The 22,856-nt window shown below is 39.1% G+C and overlaps 1 protein-coding gene across 2 annotated transcripts; it reads right to left on the bottom strand.

The window, feature by feature from the left end:
- Positions 1 to 2,154: 2,154 nt before the first annotated feature.
- LOC138698630 (zinc finger protein 26-like) lies at positions 2,155 to 21,516 on the bottom strand. 2 transcript variants are annotated; one of them, XM_069824722.1, is made up of 6 exons: positions 21,249 to 21,516; positions 19,681 to 19,775; positions 16,750 to 16,845; positions 9,894 to 10,031; positions 8,550 to 8,620; positions 2,155 to 7,237 (listed from the first exon to the last, which is right to left on the bottom strand). In XM_069824722.1, exons 2-6 carry the CDS (start codon positions 19,771 to 19,773, stop codon positions 5,596 to 5,598), a joined length of 2,040 nt encoding a protein of 679 aa, XP_069680823.1. In that variant the 5' UTR covers positions 19,774 to 19,775; positions 21,249 to 21,516; the 3' UTR covers positions 2,155 to 5,595. The 2 variants fall into 2 exon arrangements, with proteins under 2 accessions (XP_069680823.1, XP_069680824.1); XM_069824723.1 differs by lacking the exon at positions 16,750 to 16,845 and having other exon boundaries at positions 21,249 to 21,511.
- Positions 21,517 to 22,856: the final 1,340 nt, after the last annotated feature.

The following is a 22,856-nucleotide window of genomic DNA, read 5'->3' as shown; positions in this document are numbered from 1 at the left end:
AGATATTTTAGTATTAATCAATGCTGCGCTCAAAACTAAAGCAAATGGGGATCGGTGTCGGGTAGAGTTCCCGGGTAGCTCAGCTGGTAGAGCGTTGGTAGGTTTAACCAAAGTTCCCGGGTTCGACACCCGGCCCTGGAAGAATTTTTTGCCTCGAAATTATTCAAATTAACTTTACAGGGAGTTATTCCTGAAAGCTTAATTTGTCTAAAGCAAATGTATTCATGTACAAACTCAAACCCGATACCACTATTATGTCGGCGCGTTCTTAATGCTACCGAGGTACTATTTAAATGATAAAAGACTTCCTTTGTCGAACGAATAAGGACGTTAATAAAATTAAAACTATATTACTTCGATGCAGCAGAAGATATCGGACGATTGAAGATTCATGAATCAAGTGACGAAATAAAGGGAAAGGCAGAAAATTGAAAAGACTGGAGAATGCTGGATTTGCAGTGAAAGACCTGCCCCTGGGGAGAATAAGAATGAAAGAATACTTTGATATAACCGGGCCGTGTACGTGAAACCTAGAGCTGAAGACGACAAATTATGACTTTGATTGCAAGTGTAGTTACTAGATCGATTTTCAAAGCATTTTCCCCCCTTAAAGCATGTTTCTTTCATATTAGTCAAGGATATACTTAATGAAAAAAAACCTTTCTCTAAAATGCACGAATTAGCCATTAATTTTATTTTAATTATAAACCAAAATTAAAGTTCCAAAATAATTTTTTCCTTCTGTGAAATAGTCGCACAAAATTACGTAAACATACAGCCCGGTAGTACCTTGTACAATTAGTCAAAACAATTGTATGCGTACAACAATAGTTGTACATATGGCAACCCTGGCCGATCACTGTGGTGAATGTCGCTGATGCTGGTTCCCACCAAAACACAGAGTGAACCCCGCTCCTGAGAGAAAGGTTTTGCTTTCAGCTTCTTACTCCTGTAACTGTTATCGCTAAAAGATAATTTTGGCGCATCCTTACTTGAACCCGGTTTGTTTGCAACTCCTGCAGAGTCTGATTTCATGTCTCTATATATTTCTGCTGGAAATTTAAAGTTACAATCCAACTACTGATGTTAGAACTCAAGAAATGGGTCCATCCGTCTTCCACATTTAACCCATGGCAAGGCACCACGACAATGTTGAGCGGTAATATGAAATTACAGATGGAGGGATGTAGCAAATGTTTGCCTGAATCGAATTGATCTATCACGTTATGTTTTTTTCGTATTTTCTGTTTATACTGAATGACGGCAATAAGTGTTTACGCAAATTATTAGATTTTTACAAGCTTTACGCTCTAAATCCAAGATTAATAATAGAGGGAAATTAAGAAATATTTGGATGTTACACATTTTTGACATCCAAGAACCGTAAGAATAAAACTAAATAAAGTAGCATTACTTACCCACGGGCATGGATTTTATAACTTCACGAAGTTAATTAATTATTGATGACGAGTCCCTACTATCAATTTGTTTTATTAATCTTCATAATTTCAATATGTTTCGATTAAGGAGCTTTCTTCTGAATTTAAATTTTGGGAAGAAATCATAATAAATATTAATTTAGGCTTAGGACCAGGGTTCGGAAGTTACTCATAGAGATTAATTTCTACACTACGCAACAGTGATATTTAGTCACCCAGAAATATGGTTTTGGAAGCTGTTTACAATCAGTGTCATAGAGCAACATTGAAGCTATATACTGCATCTTTATGTGAAGCGTGGACGGTTGGAATGCTTTGAGCCATCAGACAAACTCGGAATAAAAGCTGCCTAACTTTTTAAAAGAAGTTTCTTGTAACATTAACTTCCTTAATTTATCTTTAGAATAAAGACAGTCTTATTCTGAAGTAAACTTTATTGCATCGAATAGAAAAATACATTGTCCTTATGCAATCATTTTCAGAACCCGAAATTTGTGGCAAATGCGAATTTAAGTTAACTCGAGGTGACACAAAATCGAGTCTTACTGTAATTTCATAGTCTTTCATTAGGTCGATTACTTTTTCAATGATGCTTTTTTGGATCTCTAGCTTGCTAGACACGACACTCCTATGTCACCACTTTATTTCAGGGAGGAGGGAGAGCTAGGAAGGAAGGGGAGTGGGGAAAAATGATTTATTTATTGAACACACTGTGTACAATTTATGTGATTTTTATGTGCATATCTAATTATAAATACAATTCAAATGAAGTTCCTATGTCAGCAGTACAATGTGTGTGGCACGCTTCTATGTGTAACTGTGAAAGTGTGCGGGGAGTGTGAGAGAGCGAATATGTTTTATGAATTTGACAAGACTTTGAATGATTGTTATAAACAATACTCTTCTGAGTGATTATATGCAGGAACACTTCTCTGTTTTCGGCTCAAATTTCCATTTTTCATCGTAAGACGGAAGCTACTTCTTAATTATAGCTAAAATTATGTTTTCTTAAGGATGGAGAAACATCATTCTATTATTGTATGTTACAGTGATGTCATTCAGCCAATTTCCCAAACTGCTTGTTAAATTTGTAATAGTTCGTAGAATGGATTGTTAAATATTTTAAATTTAAATAATTAAAATTAAACAAAGTAAACGGACTCTCGACTACATAATACACTATTGAAGCAGATTAATAAGATACTTCGTTTTTCCTTTTAATACTTCTCGTACAATATCTTATTGAATTTTAATTAAATACATTATTTTTCAATTAATAGTGGTTATTGACGATACAGAATGCATTATTGGTCACTGAGCCGGTAGCATATGTGTGAATGTAATTCACAGACAGCAATCAGTGTAGTGCAATGAAGCAATAAAGCATCAGATCATGTTTCTTAGTAGGGGTGGTAGTGGTACAAAAGTAAAATAGATGATATCTGTGATGGTTAATGAAAAGTTAAATTGGCAGACGTTTAGTACATCAATGCTGCTTCTTAGGAACACCATCAGCTACTTTTGTGCAGAGAAAATACGCCTTCTATTACGGAAAGAATCATTGCCGTCACTCTGTAGAAATGGTGTATTGTATTTTCCCTGACATAACACATAATATGGCATTGTTACAAAGTGATGATGATGTTTTGAGTATTTAATGTTTAATTAACTTGATGTGACAGTAGAGAATAAAAGTGTATGTACAGATGAATCTTCCTATGCTTCAAATAGTATGTCGGTGTGGTCAGATATTTAAAGTTTGTTGGGGTTGTGAATATTCTGTACTCCACTTCTTTGCGATGCGAGTCAGCATTTGTGAGTTTTTAAATTACTCTACATATAATTCTGGAATGCATGTTACATTGTAATTTCACTTTACTTGCAGCAGCTTATTATTACGTTATTTCGTATTTTGAATATGGAAATTAAGAAATTTGCGGTGATTTGAATACTTTCAATAGCATAAGAAAGCAAATGTGTCAGTTTACTTCACATTGTCTCGTGGACTTCTGTGCATAATTTGAGAGATTGGAGAAAAACTGCATGCATTAGAGCATTTTGAATGCTACAAAATGTTGAAAATGGGAAAATCCAAAAAACAAGTTCAAAGTACAGCATATTTACAAATGGTATTTAAGGAACCCGCAGGTTCATTGCTGTTTTCACATAAGCCCGCCATTGGTCCCTATCCTGTGCAAGATTAATCCAGTCTCTACCATAATATCCCACCTTCCTCAAATCCATTTTAATATTATCCTCCCATCTACGTCTCCGCGCCCCCAAAGGTATTTTTCCCTCCGTATCCCAAGTAATACTTTAAATGCACTTCTGGATTTGCCCATACGTGCTACATGCCCTGCCCATCTCAAACGTCTGGATTTAATGTTTCTAATTATATCAGGTGAAGAATACAATGCGTGCAGTTCTGCGTCAACGTGCAGCATATGTATGAGATATACTATCGATATCCTTCCTATACAGGTCTGTCACACCACAATTTTCTACTCCATAACAGAGCGAAATATTAACTGAATGAAAAGTAAAGTTAATTAGAATGAAAAACAAAGTCTGTCAGGATGATAGATAAATGTCAATTTAAAGGGTGCAGTTCCACGCACGTACTGGTGCCTTTACACTGTCATAGGGCCACATTAAACACAGATTTAGAAGGCAAACATTATTATATGTTCTGTAGATAAAAACAAAATTTCCATTTTTTAATGTTTTTTTCGTTATTTTCACTGATCCATGTGCTTAAAATTACACGGCCATTAAAGAGACAAGGAACTTCAATATTGAATAGTACACTTTTCCATCACTTCCGGTATCAAAAGAAATATACGTCCAGGTTCATGAACCGATAGCACTCCCAAAATCACATTAGTCACATACCTTCCCACACTATCGGTCACTACGTCAATTGCCGCCCATATTTAATATTACCAACAGTTGACCACATGAAATCCATAGTTCTTTCGTAATAAGTAAGCAAATAATGGGTATGCATTGTTATTGCAGTTGGCAATTTTCTACATATAATCTTTTTTATGAAGTGTTTGAAATGATCGTTCTGAAGTTTAGAGAAAGGAAATTTTGCTAACATCAGCATCAGACACAATTCATAATAAAATTTCAGGAATCCGCACTCGCACCGCAAAACAATAATTGTTAGGTTGTACACTGACATTAACAACTTTTTCCTTACATTTTTATTGTACATTGTTTTTTAATTATACCAGGCAGGTTTTGCTTAATGGTAAGTTTTAGTTGCCATGGTAATATTTTACACTGCATAGGTACAATCAGGACATAGTTAAAAATGAAAGGAAAAAGGTTATGATGTCATTTCATATGTTGTATGTGTTTTTTTGTGTAGCAATGTTTTTGTAAATCCTGACAGGCTTTCATTGTTACACTTGTCTTACACAGTTTACAATTATTCGTTCGTCCTTAGTTGAAAAATATTCTTCTGCGAACTCCGCTATAAGCACATAAAATCCTGATTGGTGGCATTTTGATACACCATCACAGCACTGAGGCTAAAAGACAACTGAGTTCTAACCCTGATATACGGTAAGGGACAGAAAGACAATCGATACAAAAATAAAATATTATATCATAACGTTGCCCTAAGTAGCGTAGTTGGTATACCGTTGGCCTTCTATGCTCGAGGTTGTGGGTTCGATCCCTACCGAAGTCGAGTGCATTTAAGTGCGTTTAAAATGCGACAGGCTGATGTCGGTAGATTTACTGGCATATAATAGAACTGCGAGACAAAATTCCAGCACACAGGCGACGCTGATATAACCGCTGCAGTTGCGAACGTCGTTAAATAAACCATAATTAACAATTTTTTACTGTCATAACAACTCAATCAGAAGTCAGTCAACAAACAACTTATGTCAATGTTGAATGGAATAATGGCAGTACAGCGTTAACGTAGCAGAGGATAACAAGCTAGTGTACCTCGTAACCTATCAAATGTTTTCATGTCCAAAACCCCCAGGCCTGGTTATCAAAGAGAATTCAGAAAGTACGAAAAAGAAATCCTATCAAAACAACAAACCGAAGTGTCCAGTTCAGAGGCTCTCAATACGCACCAAAAAATCATGTACCATACATCACCTTAGTGCTAAAGATTGTATGATATAAAAAGTCACGTGGTTTGTGGATGATGTTTGCGTTTATGTACTCTGAGACTTTGTTTGCCTTTAAAGTTACACCCACAGTCCTCACATCTGAACGGTCTCTCGCCGGTGTGTGAGCGTATATGATACTCCATAGAATCTTTTGTAGTGAACTCACGAGGACAAAGGTTGCACTTATAAGGCTTCTCTCCAGTGTGTCTTTTCAAGTGCTTCTTTAGACAGTTAGAATTTGCCAAACTTTTGCCACAAATGAAACAATCCAAAGTTTTCCTTGGAGAATGCAACAGCATGTGTACTTTCAGACTGTCAGGCGTCGCTAAATCCTCAAAACAAATATCACACGTGGTTTGTGGCCTTTGTGGGCATTTATGTCGTCCAAGTAATTGTCTGCTTTTAAAGTTGCGCCCACATTCCTCACATCTGAACGGTCTCTCGCCCGTGTGTGAGCGTATATGATACTCCATAGAATCTTTTGTAGTGAACTCACGAGGACAAAGGTTGCACTTATAAGGCTTCTCTCCAGTGTGTGTTTTCAAGTGCTTCTTTAGAGAGTTAGAATTTGCCAAACCTCTGCCACAAATGCTACATTTAAAAGCTTTGTTTGCAGAATGCGACTCCTTGTGTACTTTCAGACTGTCTGGTGTCACTAAATCCTCAAAAGAAATATCACACGTGGTTTGTGGCCTTTGTGGGCATTTATGTCGTCCAAGTAAGTCTCTGCTTTTGAAGTTGCGCCCACATTCCTCACATCTGAACGGTCTCTCGCCCGTGTGTGAGCGTATATGATACTCCAAAGAAACTTTTACACAAAACGCACGAGGACAAAGGTTGCACTTGTAAGGCTTGACTCCAGTGTGTCTTTTTAAGTGTTGCTTTAGAGAGTCAGCATTTGCCAAATCTTTGCCACAAATGCTACATTTATAAGCTTTGTTTGCAGAATGCGATTCCTTGTGTACTTTCAGACTGTCTGGTGTCGCTAAATTCTCAAAACAAATATCACACGTGGTTTGTGGCCTTTGTGGGCATTTATGAAGTTTAACACATCGTTTGGTTTTAAAGTTACGCCCACATACCTCACATCTGAACGGTCTCTCGCCAGTGTGTGAGTGTATATGATACACCAAAGAATCTTTTGTACCTAACGCACGAGGACATAGGTTGCACTTGTAAGGTTTGTATCCCTCGTGTCCTTTTAAGTGTCTCTTTAGTGACCCAGGATTTGCCAAACCTTTGCCACAAATGCTACATTGAAAACCTTCCCTGGCAGAATGCCACTCCAAGTGTATTTTCAGACTGTCTGGTGTGGGTAATTTCTTGAAACAAATGTCACATTTGAAAGATGGTTTGTGTGAGGAGCGCATGTGCGATCTAAGAGCTTGGGGAAGAGAGAAGTATTTCTGACAAATCTCACATCTGAATGGATTGTCACCTGTATGTAAACGCAGATGATATTTAAGAGAGGATTTTAATTTATATCCTACCGAACAAAATTGGCATTTGAAGGGTTTGTCTTCTGAATGTGACAGCTTGTGGTCTGTCTGACAAGCTGTCAGCTGCTGCAGCCCCAGATTGTCGCTTTGTGACATTCCTTCACTCAGAGATTCATTGTCCAGGACATCTCCAGTGCTCGCATCACAAGGTCCAGTGAACCTGCAGTTTCAAAATCTGAGGTGACATAGATTTACAAAGTATTTTCGTCATCAATGTTGGTGATAGAACCAACAATCACTCTCATATAATTGCAGAATGGCTAATTAAAGATTCTCTATGTGGTGGTAAGAAAAAAAAATATATAATTACGGAGAGTGATAAGCAGTAAAAAGAATGACATCGACAGATTTAAGGTGGAATTTTTTTACGCATGATCTCTGTATACCTCAGGGTGAGACAGTGTAGTTAAATATTCTCACTACATTTACTTCACGTAGAAATACCAAAGCAATGAATTTAACATCTATAGGTTGTAATTTAAATTTACTTCTAGTAAAAAAACTTGCACAATTATAAACAGAAATCATGCCCGAAGGAGTAAAGAGTCGTGCTCAGGGAGGTACACAAGACACTTAACACAAAACAATGATGAACATAACAGTATGAAACAAAGTGGGTTTAAAACTTAAGGTTCAATTAACGAGAAAAATATAATTTTAATTTTTATAATTTAACTTATACAAATATATAAACACACATTAACAATTAGATATTCGTAAAAAATTGTATTCCTAACCGTATTTTTTAAATACCTGACATTAAAATTTTGTAAAAATATTAATATTACATTCAAACACGAAAGAAAAGGACATAAAATTATGCTCAGCGAGATGACTCTGCGATAATGCACTGGTGTCGCATTTTGGAGGTCCCTGGGTTCGATCCCTGCTGCCAACCAATCTTGTCGAGATTTACTGAATATAGAAATCATTTTCAGTTAAATAGAAGTAAATGCCAGTTTGGATCCCAATTACCTGGCAATAATATACAGTACAACTGCAACAAGTATTTCTAACAGTAAGCTATACACAGTGGTGACATTACCTACGACCTTGGAGTTAAAATGATTATAATAAATAACCACAGATAAAACAAATGAATGACATGAAGAAAGGATTAATGGAGAGAAGTGAATGAAAGACATGGCACAGCAGAATAATGCAGAGGAAGATATGTAATCGATGAAGTAATGAAGTGACAATATTCAATTGTGACGTTTATGCCACGATCACTATGTTGTATGAGGAATATTCAGTCAGCTGTTTGACTAATTTAGAACAATTGAACAAATAAAGTCCTCTAATGGCAAGTGTGGATGAATAAGAAGTGCTGAAACAGTGGAGAAAATATTCAGCAACAAAATATATTTTCTTCCCTCATCTTAACAATGAACACAAATTAATGTACGTCTCACTTAATTATTAATATATTATTAAACGAATCAGAGAGAATAAGACCTCACTGCACTCACTTGTCAGGCAAGATTGCATTATCCTCTGTTGCTACGTCCAGGTTCTTCTCGTCCATATCCCATGAATATTCCTGGAAAAGAACAGTACATATATACAAGAAAGATGTTACATTACAGCTCTTGAGGGTTAAAATCTGAGTTCCTGTCCTGTAGAGTCTTCATGAGTTTATGGAGGACAATGTAGTATCTGATGAGTTGTGTTTCTGATTTGCTATTACTCCAGTACTATTATTTCTCGTGAAATTGTTATATCCATAGAGAGGATATTAAAATTCTTTACTAGCATATAAGACACTCCAGTTTTAACAGCATGATAAATTTGCCAAGATAGTTCAAAAGTTATTTTTTACGTGTTGGTATGAAATGTTCAATTAGTTACGAAGTCTTCACGATTACAGATGAGGAAGACTGTGAGTGAAAAAAATATACTGACAAGCCATAGGCATTATTTGTAGTTTTTTTAAAATAGTCCTACACAATTCCCTAGATTTGGCACCTACTAGGATTCATATACTCACTTTTGTGGTAGGAATATACTGTTACTGTCTGTGTAATTTTTCCAGAATATTATTCCAAAACTCATAACCTATTGAGAGGAAGTAAGCATAGTATATTGTTTTTAAGGTATTGATATTTACTATCTCTTGCATAGATGTAATAGCAAAACATGCTGAATTTAGTTTGAGGGTAATTTCTTTAATATGATTTTTCCAAATTAACACATTATCGATTTGTAAGCCAAGGAATTTGGTTGCTGTTGTTTCTATTAGAGACCTGTTATTAATTATTGGGTTTGACATATGGGATGTTGAATTTTGACAGGATTTAAATTGGATTGTGCTGCATTTGTTACAATTTAATACTAATTTATTGTATGAGAATCAATCACATGATTAAAACTTTATGAAGAAAGCGGCCTACTGTATAAAAAATAATGGTGCATACTGACGGAGCCGCCATATTTACAAAGATGTGGGACAAGTCACTGTTGCCAACAGTCGTCATCATCATCACCGTCCTAACAAGTATTGGGCCTAATGGCCAATTATGGTCTGAATTCATCTTTTTAAAGGAATGCCTAGTGTTCCTGGGTAGCTCAGTCGGTATAGCATTAGAGCGCTCAGCCATAGGTCCCAGGTTCAGTAACTGGACTGGGAACAAATTTTCCCTTGAAATTACTCAGATCAGCTTCACAGGGAGCTTTACTTGAAAGGCGGACTTGCAAAAGGAATGAACATCAATGCAGAGAATACAGGCAATCCGTCAGTCTGTGCTCTGCATACCAGTGATGAACGAAAGAAGACTTCTGGAAGATACTTGGCACAATCAATGAACTGCACTTACCTCAGGCTCACTCTTCACAACAGGAAATGTAATTGGCACTGGCATTTCCTCAAAGCACAAACTAGAAGCTGGACCACAGCCGGGATCCACCAATTCGACTTTTCTCTCATCTGTGTCGTGATCTAACATGTTGTCCACCTGCAGAACATGCGCATATCACAAATTCTGGATCATTTCTCGTTAGTTACAGGTTGATGATTTCAATGATTCTGAATCTGAATACTAACACTTACAGCATCGGTGATAAACATCGAACAAACACAACAGTAATGGTTACAGCACTTAAACCAACACTGGAAGGATACATTTCAGAACACGAATTCCTTCCTTTCCCTCATCCTCCGAAATTCCAACCTTGTAAACACAAAATAAATTACTTCCAATCTTGTGAACACAAATTAAATTACTGGCACTGAAAGGTCCTTTTCATAAGCATGATGGTGTGCATTAGACAAACGCAGACAAATCTGTTCCCTTTAGAATATCAAGATATAATTGTCAGTGAGGAATCCGTTTGCTAAAATATTTAGTTTTCGTACAGATCAGAATGCTGCAAGACATTCCATTCGCTTGCATGGCTTCTCTCGTGCCTAACATGGTCGAGCATACCGCGCTCGTAATGAACATGTTTAGATCTAGTTGGTTTATCTTATAGTCACGCTCAAGGCTACCTTAACATCGGTCTCCAATTTAGTCAACCGAATTAAAATGAAACGGTTTCTTGTGGTGACATTTAGTGAAATTGGTTCGAACCGAACAGAAGTCTGTTGCAGTTTAAAACTGATCGCATAACAGCTGTAGGACAATTATGTGAAGAGGTTGTAATTTAAAATTGATCTCATAACAGCTGTAGGACAATTGTGTGAAGAGGTTGTAATTTAAAATTGATCGCATAAGAGCTGTAAGACAATTATGTGAAGAGTTTGTAGTTTAAAATTGATCACATAACAGCTGTAGAACAATTGTGTGAAGAGATTGTAATTTAAAATTGATCACATAACAGCTTTAGGACAATTATGTGAAGAGGTTGTAGTTTGAAATTGATCGCATAACAGCTGTAAGACAATTATGTGAAGAGTTTGTAGTTTAAAATTGATCACATAACAGCTGTAGGACAATTGTGTGAAGAGTTTGTAATTTAAAATTGATCACACAGCTTTAGGACAATTATGTGAAGAGGTTGTAATTTAAAATTGATCGCATAACAGCTGTAAGACAATTATGTGAAGAGTTTGTAGTATAAAATTGATCACATAACAGCTGTAGGACAATTGTGTGAAGTGTTTGTAATTTAAAATTGATCACATAACAGCTTTAGGACAATTATGTGAAGAGGTTGTAAATTAAAATTGATCGCATAACAGATTGAGTATAACTATGGGAAGAGGTTCCAGATTAAAATTGATCGCAAAACACCTTTAGGACAATTATGTGAAGAGGGAATTTAAAATTAATCACATAACATCTGTTGGACAATTATGTGAAGAGTTTGTAGTTTAAAATTGATCACATAACAACTTTAGGACAATTATGTGAAGAGGTGGGAAAAGAAGAAATAAACACGCGAAATACCCAAAACACAATAATATAGTATTTATGTGTTTTGTCATACAATAGTAGTCCACACCTGCGGAGCAGTAGTTAGCACTCCTGGCCGCGAAACCAGGTGGCTGGGGTTCGGGGCAAGTTACCTCGATAAGGTTTTTCCGGTCCTTACCCTCAACCCTATACGAGCAAAGGCTAGGTAACTTTGGGTGCTGGACCTCAGACTCATTCCACCGGCACTATCACCTTCATTTCATTCAGACCCTAAATAACCTGAGATGTTGAGAAACCGTCGTAAAATAACCTAAAATAAAAGAATTATAGGAAAGTAGATAATTCTGAACACGAATTTAATTTGCCCTTGTTCATTGTTCATACAGCGCGTCTTCACCATGATGTCGGCTATGACTGACCGGCCGCGTGCTCTGTGGAAGGCAGAGCTTCTGCCACATGACGCAGATAGTCAAGATCATCCCCATTCATATCAACACTACGACGTCTATAAATAAAACAGTTTATCTGTAACCTGGCCTCTGGCAGTATTCGTTTTGCTGAGATGGAGAACAGATCGTTGCGTCATGGTAAACAGATATTCATTAAGGGAATGTATTTAATATACAACAAGTACATGAACAACAGAAAATCGTGTGCTTCAACGAGGTGAATATTCAAACTAAATTTCCTGACAGGCCACTACCCTCTGTAAAAACAATAATAAGGTTATTTAATAGATTCAATGAAACAAGTTCTATAAATGACAGAAAAAGACGACAAAAGTGCTGTGATATTACAGAGGAAAAAATGGATGAAATTGGTGTGGCATTAGAGCGCAGCCCAGGCAAGTCTCTGAGACGTTTAGCACAGCAGTCAGAGATTTCTGAAGCTTCTGCAGGAGTGACACGAAAATTACTGAAACTAAAACCATACAGAATTCCATCACGTCGGTTTGTTTATGAGGCTTGATTTAATCTGCATGGCCACACGGCATCACAGAATGACAAATACTGACCATCACAGAACCAGATATTGTGCATGAAGCTCCATTGTAAGTTTTAGCGAGTTAAGTTGAGTGAGCAAGTTTGCCACCTCAGCAGCAGAAGCGCGGCCTCCTAATGGTTCAATTATCGCAGGTATGATAGCGAAGACGCATTATATTATTAAATTGTAATTTTCTGTAGGCCTACTATTTCAGCAATATCTTTCAATAATTTCTTTTTAGTTGGTTTATTTTACGACGCTTTATCATCTCTATGCTTTATAAAACGAGCCTATAATGAAGGTAATTAAGAACTGAGTATGGATATGTATGAAACGAGCACAAGCGAGGAACAGATGTCCACATTGACCTTGCTACGCCATAAGAACCTACAGAGATAACATTGATATGAAATTAGACATTGAAAAACGAGATGACAAATTGAATTTATTTGAATATTATTTACAATTAACGCTAATTATTATAGTAACAGAACATAACCTTCTGCGACAGTATTGGATTTCCAGCCTCCGTGACTTTTCGCTAATTCTCTTTCGATTGCATATCCGAGAATAATCGATACTTGCGATTTTATAACGGCAGAAAGCTGACCTGTCATTGGCTGAACAGTTGTAACCTGAGTCGTCATTGGCTGAAAGACCTGACCTTTAATGAGTAGGTGTACTTTAAGTAGTAGTAGTAGTAGGGTTTAAGAAGGGCGCGTCAGCTACTATGGCTATTTGCGCCCTTATCTAAAATTCTTAATGTAACAAATACATAAATAATATAATAATCAGAGTGCTAAAAGAACTAAAAAGCGTTGTCACGATAAAACGAGGCACACAAATGCAGTATACATAAGGTGATTTCTACAGAATCATAAAAGTAAGCAATTCTACCACACTAGGTGGTAGTCATGACGAATAAATAAAACAATAAAACTAAGGCCACCAGAGATAACTTGTCAATCATATTTTAAAACCATAAAATTTTATAAAATATTCGGATGTATAAAGTCCGAAATGTCAACAATGTAAAATCAAATATAAAACAACAAATGTAACCTCCGGATGTAAAGGGTCCGGAGGATGAGTAAAACGGATCAATAAAAAACTAAATCACCTTATCCAAACCTGTATTTGATAAAAATCTCAGAACTGCATTTGCACAATTAAAATCATTTCCAAGAGCGTCACGTAATGTCGGCCGAATTCCATATTGCCTCCGTGCATGGTCATATTTCCTGCAACGCAATAAAAAGTGTTCCACCGTAAGTGGAACATGGCACATATCGCACTCCGGCTGAGGTTCGCCACGTAGGAGATGGCCGTGTGTCACATGACAATGGCCAATCCTCAACCGGGTGAGTAAAACCTCCTCGTGTCGCGACGCTCTTGTAGACGAATCCCAAACTCTAACAGTATTCTTTATATTTCGTAATCTGTTTCCCTCTTGTGCAGACCATTCTCCTTCCCATTGCCACCAAATTTTATATTTCAAGTAGTTTCGAATGTCCTGCCACCTCTCGCGCCAATATACTAGAGAGCCATCCTGTGCGCCAGCCCTGGCTGCAGCATCCGCGGCCTCATTTCCTGCAATCTCTACATGGCCAGGAATCCACACTACTCCAATCTCATAATCAGAGCAAAGGAGAGTATGGAACAGCTGCTGAGTTCTTAAGACAAGCGGATCATCACAATTAAAAGACTGCAAGGACTGGATGGCACTTAAAGAGTCGGAACAGATAAGGAATCTGCCCCGAGGTTGCCTAATTAAAAACAATAAAACTCTGTAAAAAGCATAGAGTTCAGCAGTAAAAACACTAGTATATTGGCTTAGTCTGTATTTAAATATCTCTCCATTTGTAACGAAGGAACAACCAACACAATCATTTATCCGGGATCCGTCAGTAAAAACTAATGAATAATTTGGATATCGGGATAAAAGTTCACTAAAACGAAGTCTATAAACAAAAGCTGGTGTAAAATTCTTAAAACAGTGGCTCAGACTTATATCAAACATAGGACGTCGCATAATCCACGGTGGAGTGGTGGTATACTCCAGTGTGCGGACTGATGGTAGATGTATATCCAGCTCAGAGAGCAGTTCACGAAACCGCACACCTGCTGGACGAGGTCTCCGTGGATTTTCACTGTATCGGCCGTAAAGAGACGAATCATGGAAAGAGTCGTAAGAGTTGTGCTCAGGCTGCGAGCGGAGCTTAACAGCATATGAGCACAACAAAATATGACGTCGCCGATACAGTGATGGTTCTCCTGCTTCACAATACAGGCTCGCTATCCGACTGGTTCGGAAGGCCCCTGTAGCGAGTCGTATCCCATGGTGATGCACAGTATCTAAAAGACGTAATTTAGAGTTATTTGCTGAGCCATAAATAAAACACCCATAATCCAGCTTTGATCGAATAACAGCTCGGTAAAGGCGTAAAAGCACTGTACGGTCTGCACCCCATCGGACCCCTGACAAAAGGCGTAAAATGTTTAAGGATTTCTCGCAACGCCTTCTCAAATCACGTATATGCGCCTCCCACGTTAACTTATAATCAAAAATAAGGCCCAAGAATCTCGCAGTGTCTGTATATTGCAATTCCACTCCATTAAGACGCAGTTCGGGATGTGGATGCAGTCCATGTAGGTTGTAAAAGTGGACACACTGCGTCTTATGAGTGGAGAATTTAAAGCCATTGCGAACAGCCCATTCTGATAGTACGTTGATGACCAGCTGCAAATGTCGACCGATGGACGGAAGATATCGGGAGCTGTAATATAAACTGAAGTCATCAACGTACAACAGAGAAGATACTCGGTTACCCACACAGTGGGCAATTCCATTGATCGCAATGCAGAAAAGAAGAACGCTTAATACAGAACCCTGCGGAACGCCGTTTTCTTGGAGGTGTTCGTTAGAAAGTGTGGTGCCTACTCGAACTCGGAAATACCGCTCTGCCATGAACTTCGCAATAAACGTTGGTAGACTACCACGAAGTCCCCAGTCATGCAGAGTTTGCAGAATGCCATACCGCCATGTGGTATCGTAAGCCTTTTCTAGATCAAAGAAGACCGCCACAAGATGTTCCTTCTTGAGGAAAGCATCTCTAATGGCGGTCTCTAGCCGAACAAGATGGTCTACGGCGGATCTGTGCTTACGAAAACCACATTGGATGTTAGATAATCGGTTTTCCGATTCGAGTACCCACATCAGGCGTTTGCTTATCATTCTTTCCATAACCTTGCATACGCAGCTGGTGAGAGAAATTGGTCTGTAGCTTCCAGACAAAGAAGGATCCTTTCCTGGTTTCTGGACGGGGATTACAATGGCGGAACGCCAAGCAGATGGGAACACTCCCTCAGTCCAGATTCTGTTATACATTGCCAGAAGAAAGGATTTTCCAGCAGGCGGAAGATGGCGAAGCATTCGGTTATGGATGTTATCAGGACCAGGGGAGGTGTCAGGGGATGTGTCTAGTGCCGCCTCCAGCTCCTCAGATGTGAACGGTGTATTGTAATACTCTGTATTGTCTGATATAAAATTGAGGTTTCGTTTTTCCGCAGCATCTTTGATTTTCAGAAATTCCGGGTCATAATTATTTGAGCTGCTAATCTGTGCGAACGAGGTAGCGAATATTTCTGCAATTTCTATTGGACTGGTGGTCGTTAATCCATTGCTTATTATTCCCGGAATTACAGAACTACGTTTCCCCATTATTCGACGGACTTTGTCCCATACGATGTTAGATGGGACATTCCTTTTCATTGAATTGACGTAGTTTGTCCAGGACGTCTTCTTAGCATCGCATACAGTGCGACGAGCTTTTGCTCGAAGACGTTTAAACTGGACAAAATTTTCTTGGGTCGGATGGCGCTCAAATTGGCGTAAGGCACATCGGCGGTCTCGGATTGCATCTCTGCAGGCATCCGACCACCAGGGGACAGAGAAGCGTTTTGGTCTGCAGGACGACCGGGGGATAGATAATTCCGCTGACTTGATAACCATATTTGAGAAATGGTCTACTACGGAGTCCACAATTTCATGTCCGTTATCATCGAATGATATGGACTCCGAAAATCCGACCCAGTCCGCCTTTTTAATAACCCAGTTTGGAGATCGAGATTCCGCAGGACGTAAAGCGGACATACGCATTCGGATGGGGTAGTGGTCACTACCATGTAGGTCGTGAATCACAGACCATTCGAAATGCGTGGAGAAAACTGGGGTACAAATGGAGATATCTATCATGGAGTATGTACCATAAGCCAAGGAAAGGTGTGTTGCTTCCCCTGAATTCAGGGTAACAAGATTTAGACGGGTACATACCTCTGCTATTTTATTTCCTCTGTCGTCATCAGAATTTGAGCCCCAAGAGTGGTGGGATGCATTGAAATCCCCCACCAAGAGATATGGTGCAGGTACCTGTGAAAGAATATGTTGAATTTCAAGTATTGTAAAGGGTGTATCTGGGGGCATATAAACGGAGACTATTGAAAACTGTATGGTAGGTAAGGTTACTCTGGCAGCTATGCATTGATGAGGACTGTTAATGTTTAGAACAGAGGAAAAGATATTCTGGCGGAGAAGGAGGGCACAACCTCCGTTAGCACGAATACCGGCAAGATGGTCATACCGGTAAACATTGTATCCCAAGATTTTCAGGGAATGTTCAGGTCGGAGGTGTGTCTCCTGTAGACATAAAATAGCAGGGTTCTCACGATAGATCAATTGCTGTAGTTCTGCATATCTGCTGCGTACACCGTTCACATTCCATTGTATGATATCAGTCATTATGTGGATCTAAATTATCATGGTGGCTTGACGGGTGATTTTCTCTTCTTATCTTTTCTAGGATTTCGTGCCGTTGACTGAGACTGCTTGGTCTTCGACCGTGGGGATTCGCTCGCAGATCGCCGCACGCCCGATCGTGATCTTGATCGAGACCGTGATCTCGACCCGTCACCAGAACAGGGAGCGCGACGTCGCGGCGATCTACCAGGCGTAGAGTCTTTCTCTGTCGCCACGGTAATAATCTTTTTTGGAATATAAGGCCTTATGTCAAGGCCACACGAGTCGTCTGACTCAGCAGTCTGAGTGGCAACGTCTACATACGTCTGGGTTGCGCTTTCAATACGCTTCCCAGGTATACTAACGAGAGGTGGCGTTTGCGTAAATACATCTATTGCTTGTGCTGCCTTTTGCAAAACTGCTGCATAGGACTTTTCCGTCGCCTTTTTCTGTTGATCTAAAATACGCTTACGCGCCTCGAAAAACGTAATTTCTCGGACTCTCAGTTCTTGGATATCCTTCTCTACCATATACTTCGGGCAATTTTTAGAATTGGAGGCGTGGTCCCCAGCATAATTCACACAGTGCTCGGCGCTGGCACACGGGGATTCCCCATGGTCAGAACCGCCGCACCTTGCACATACGATGTTGTTTGTGCAACGTTTTTGCGTATGTCCGAACCGTTGGCACCTAATGCACCGCATTGGGTTCGGCACATACGCACGAACTGGGACACGCTCGTACCCGACAAGGATGTACTCTGGTAGGATAGGCTTTTCGAAGGTCAAAAAGACAGTGCTCAGCGGAATAGTCTGTCCGTCCCGCTTACGTAATAAACGGTAAGCCTTGGACACAGACTGTTCCGCCAGTTCTAGTTGGATCTCTTCATCAGACATACCGTCCAGAGAATCCGTATGCACTACTCCCCGCGTGGTGTTCAGCGAGGAGTGCCGTTCGACTTTAATAGGGTAAGACCCTAGCAACTTCGCTTTCAACAGCGTCTCACTCTGTTTTGGAGATACCATCTCGACGAGGAGACTACCGTTGGGTAGGCGAGTTGCATTTTTGACCTTCCCAACGAGTCCGTCGAGTGCGCGTCTCACGTAAAATGGACTAATGTTTTTCATGGTCTTTTCTGTTCCGTCCAAGGTGATACTGATAAACTTCGGAGGCGGCACTTTGACAGTTACTTTCTCAGGGTCCAAGTCCATAGCAATTTTCGTCAAAATTTGACCACCAGTCGTATCAATTCCTGTCTTCTGTTTTTTATTATTTTTTTCTGAGGGAGGAGAAGAGGAGCGCGAAGAGGCCATTTTGAACTGGCCCCCCCTACGGAACTGTCGGCGTCAGCCTGCCACCGGGGGGGCGAAAGAAAAAGACACCTAAAAATTCTTCGCGGTCTGTGCCGGCCGTGGAGACCCCCCCACAGCCCGATCCCAAGCAACCCACTTCACGCAAGTTACCCTTCAAACTGGTCATTACACACCTAATGGCAAGTCTTACACCAGAGGCGTGTCGCAGTTTTATGCCCCTACCACGGGAAACGGGAATAACTGCCCGTGGCTCCCCACTCTACACCGAATACAAGTGCCAGACTACTGCGGCTAACTCCGACCGACCCTCCCAAAGCCGGAGCAATCCGAGACCGCACGCAGCTTCAGGGGACTTGTGGTTGATTACACTGCGACACCCATACGTCAGCGGTAACACGTCGGAGCGATATATCCGCCCCGGCGAGCAGAGTCGGTCACCGGGACGTTTAAGTCGCTCCGGACCCCCATTGGGGTTCTACGTGAGTGTACATGACTACTGGTCCGGGCTCCGCACCTAGACTTGCATATAGGGGCAGTATGAAGGGTCCACTATTGCTTCGTTGCTGGGCACCCTGTCGGGCCACACAAGTTGGAAGTCGCGCTCGAAACCGTGGGACAGGACCACGGAGATAGGAAAGATCCCCGCTGGTGAGACGGGAGTTATAAACCTAAGAAACTTAACCTAATAATAGATATAAGAATTAGAAGGGGAAGAAGAATAAAGCCTCATCAGGCATTGTTAACAAATCCCGTCATGGCGGCGGACGTGGCAAGAACAAAAACAGCGGGGATGGAGAGGTGAAAATGGCTGTGATGATGTGGTGGGCGTTCCGCATGCAATGGCGGCCGGCAGAGAGAAATAGTGATGAAAAAGAGGAGAGAACGAAGAGGAGTGGATGGTGATAGGACGAAAAATGGCCGAAAAGAAGAGCACGAGAGCCACCATTGCACCCCCCGGTCACCACTTGGAGGAACCCACCTCGACCGGTGTGTACTTTAATGACATGCATTAAAGTTCTGCTACCAGGTGTATAATTACTACATTTCGGCATGGTCGAGCATAAAAGCTTTAAATAGACAGCTGTTGAGTCTGGTTAGTTTTGAAATAAAAGACCTGTATAAGACACGTATCAACAATAGATGACTTTTCATTTACCTCTGGTAAAAGCTTCTCCTCTGTCTCCATATCGTCACCTATTCCTACAGCCACTGAGTTGACCTCGGATTCCATCTTGATCACATCCATCATAACTGAAAGGATAGAGAGAGATTGACAACCATCTGCGGAATGAGAAATGCTGAGAATTGTATCTTATCTTTTATAACAAATATTTATATACTGCTACTATTTGAAAACCAGGATAAAGCCAATTATCTGATATAAACCATGAACAACATTTTTGCCTCCAGTTATGACGTCTATGTCAATCTCAGACCAACATGCTTCGCTCCAATTTTCTTTTTATACATTTATTCCAATCTCTCCTAAAGGAGAATTTCGTCTATGATATCATGTTGAGAATGTCTTTTAACAGAGCATTATGTCTTCTATGAGCAATGACGGGCATTCAGTTATCGAGATGGAAATCACAAGAGAGATTTGGTGGGAATTAAATTTTCAGTTCTTTACGGTATTCTTCTTTTACTTGTTTTTATTTCAGTTTGTATATTTATACAAGCATAGATGTTTTGATTAATGTAGAAAAAGTGATATTTACATGTTTTCTAACTTATTAATGCCTTGATTGCTAATAAATGAAGTTTATTAAAGTAGTAATGTCTATAAATAGTATATTACTTACTTACGGTTTCTAAGGAACCAGGAGGTTCATTGCCGCTCTCACATAAGCCCGCTTTCGGTCCCTATCCTGAGCAAGATTAATCCGGTCTCTACAATCATATCCCACCTCCCTCAAATACATTTTAATATTACCTTCTCATCTATGTCCCGGCCTCCCCAAAGGTATCTTTCTCTCCTACCTCCAAACAAACTTATATATGCATTTCTGCATTCGCCCATACGTGCTAAATGCCCTGCCCATCTCAAACGTCTGGATTTAATGTTCCTAATTATGTCAGGTGAAGAATACAATGCGTGCAGTTCTGCAATGTGTAACTTTCTTCATTCTCCTGTAACTTCATCCCTCTTAGCTCTAAATAGTTTCCTAAGCACTTTATTCCAAATAGCCCTAAATATATTCCTAAGTACCTTATTCTCAAACATCCTTAATCTCTCTTCCTCTCTCAAAGTGAAAGTCTAAATTTCACATCCATATAGAACAACCGGTAATATGTGAATGTTTAATAAATTCTAACTTTCAGGTTTTTGACACCAAACTAGATGATAAAAGCTTCTGAACCGAATATTAACACGCATTTCCCATATTTATTCTACATTTAATTTCCTCCCGAGTGTCATTTATATTTCACACTGTTACTCCAAAATATTTGAAAATTTTCACCTCTTCCACCCTTTATATTTCCATGTCGTACAATATTCTGGACATGAGGCATAATCACAGTCTTTGTCTTTTTGGGATTTACTTCAAAATCTCTCTTTACTTGCTGCAAGTAAAATTCCCGTATTTTTCCTAATTGTTTGTGGATTTTGTCCTAACATATTCACGCCATCCTCATAGACAAGGAGCATATTCACTCACGTACGTAAGTATCCTGACCAAGCGTGTGAAGACTTTAAATAATGTGATGGATCCCAATACTTACCCCTGGTTCAGTAACAAACAAACCTCAAAGATTAACTGTTATATTTAGGCTTTTGGGTCAGGAATATCGTAAAATATATCCCTCACTGTGCGACGTCAAGTTTAGTTCTGATCTTAGCCTCACAACTATAAGTACTGTAAAGCATAATACCGCAAATTACGATAATACGCCAACATCTTAAAATCGTCAATGACTTCGTTGAAACCGTTCCATTATTTTTCAGATGGATTTTATCATCAAGACAGCCGTGATCACCAGGGTTGCCAGATACAGAAATTGGAAACGCCGTACGAAAATGTCGTACATTCCTCCAACGAGCACAGAATACAATAGAGTAGACACTATCATCTTAATACCATTGGATGGAGTGAAGCCGGTTTGATGGACCTGACGCCATCTTGTTGCTACCAAAACATTGCAAAATAGCTATTACGTTATAGAAGATCTTATGATAATAAGAATTCCATATGTCCCTAATTTCTTGTAGGACTCACACTTTCTTGTTTGTTTCGTAATACAGAATCGCTATGCACGTATTTTTAGGAAAAATTACGAAACTGTCATCGATAAATCACATATATACAGGTTATTTAAATTGGCAGCTCTTCAAATTGCAGTATGGTATTTAATAGATAATCTGGAAGGTTAAACAAACAATAATGATAAAAAAGGAAAATAACAGTTTTACCTTATTTTGCTACTAGTCCAATAAAAATGCTACCCTATAATAATTACTTTTATAGGTTGATCCATTTGCTTCGATTTAATAATGAAACTTGCTTCTTAACGCAAATTATCATTCTCTTCCTTTTGCAAGTATTTCGTATATGTCCGGATTTTGTTTAGAGAAAAAATGGAATGCTCTTAACCATATAATATTTGATAGGCTCTTCGTTTATAGTATATAATTAGATTATAACGGCGAACAAAAGTGAAGTTTTATTACCAAGTGGGTCAAGTCAGTTCACGACCGAGTTAATGAAGCTACTAAGTCTGTAAAGCATAAGTCTGATTTCGTGATTATAAAAATTAATTACAATAATATTAATACACTATTTCTTTTTCTTCATCAAACGAATACGTGCATTCGGTTTAAGAGAAACCTCGGTACACCAGTTTTCTATAGCACTCGACACAAACTTCTAACATGGGTTGTTAGGTTAGCTTCGCTCGTAAATGCTAAGTCTGCAAAGCATGTCTGATTTCGTGATTATAAAAATTAATTACAATAATATCAATACACTAATCCTTTCTCTTAATCAAACAAATACGTGAACAATACGAATCTAACCGACTAACTTAGGCTAAATCATTCATTATCTACCTGTAATAAGTACATTTCACACATGCATATTTACCCGTGAAAAGTTATTCCAGGAATTTTTTTTGGAAACCTGTTTGTGCAGCCATAGGCAGAACATGTAGGCATATTGAAATTAGTTAATTTATTAATTAAAACAACGATGCAACATCACAATCAACTGCCCATGTGCTAACCGGGAGCGCAATGTTTTGGTAGCATCATAATGGCGACTGTCCACAAAAGTGGCTTCACCTCCAAGCTGTTTATATCTACTCTATGCATTCTGTGCTCGTTGCATTCCTCAG

Source organism: Periplaneta americana, chromosome 4 (genome assembly GCF_040183065.1).
Source record: "Periplaneta americana isolate PAMFEO1 chromosome 4, P.americana_PAMFEO1_priV1, whole genome shotgun sequence".
Taxonomy (NCBI): domain Eukaryota; kingdom Metazoa; phylum Arthropoda; class Insecta; order Blattodea; family Blattidae; genus Periplaneta; species Periplaneta americana.
The sequence above is the reverse complement of the archived record's forward strand: the minus strand, read 5'-3'. Positions and strand labels throughout refer to the sequence as shown.

Bases quoted from the DNA above. Each gene is read 5' to 3' on its own strand.
- LOC138698630 (XM_069824722.1), bottom strand. From the start codon at position 19,773: ATGATGGATGTGATCAAGATGGAATCCGAGGTCAACTCAGTGGCTGTA. The intron at 8,621-9,893 runs GTAAGTGCAGTT...GTTCTTTTCCAG, and splicing joins TTGTGAAGAGTGAGCCTGAG to GAATATTCATGGGATATGGA. The intron at 7,238-8,549 runs GTGAGTGCAGTG...TTGAAACTGCAG, and splicing joins AATGCAATCTTGCCTGACAA to GTTCACTGGACCTTGTGATG.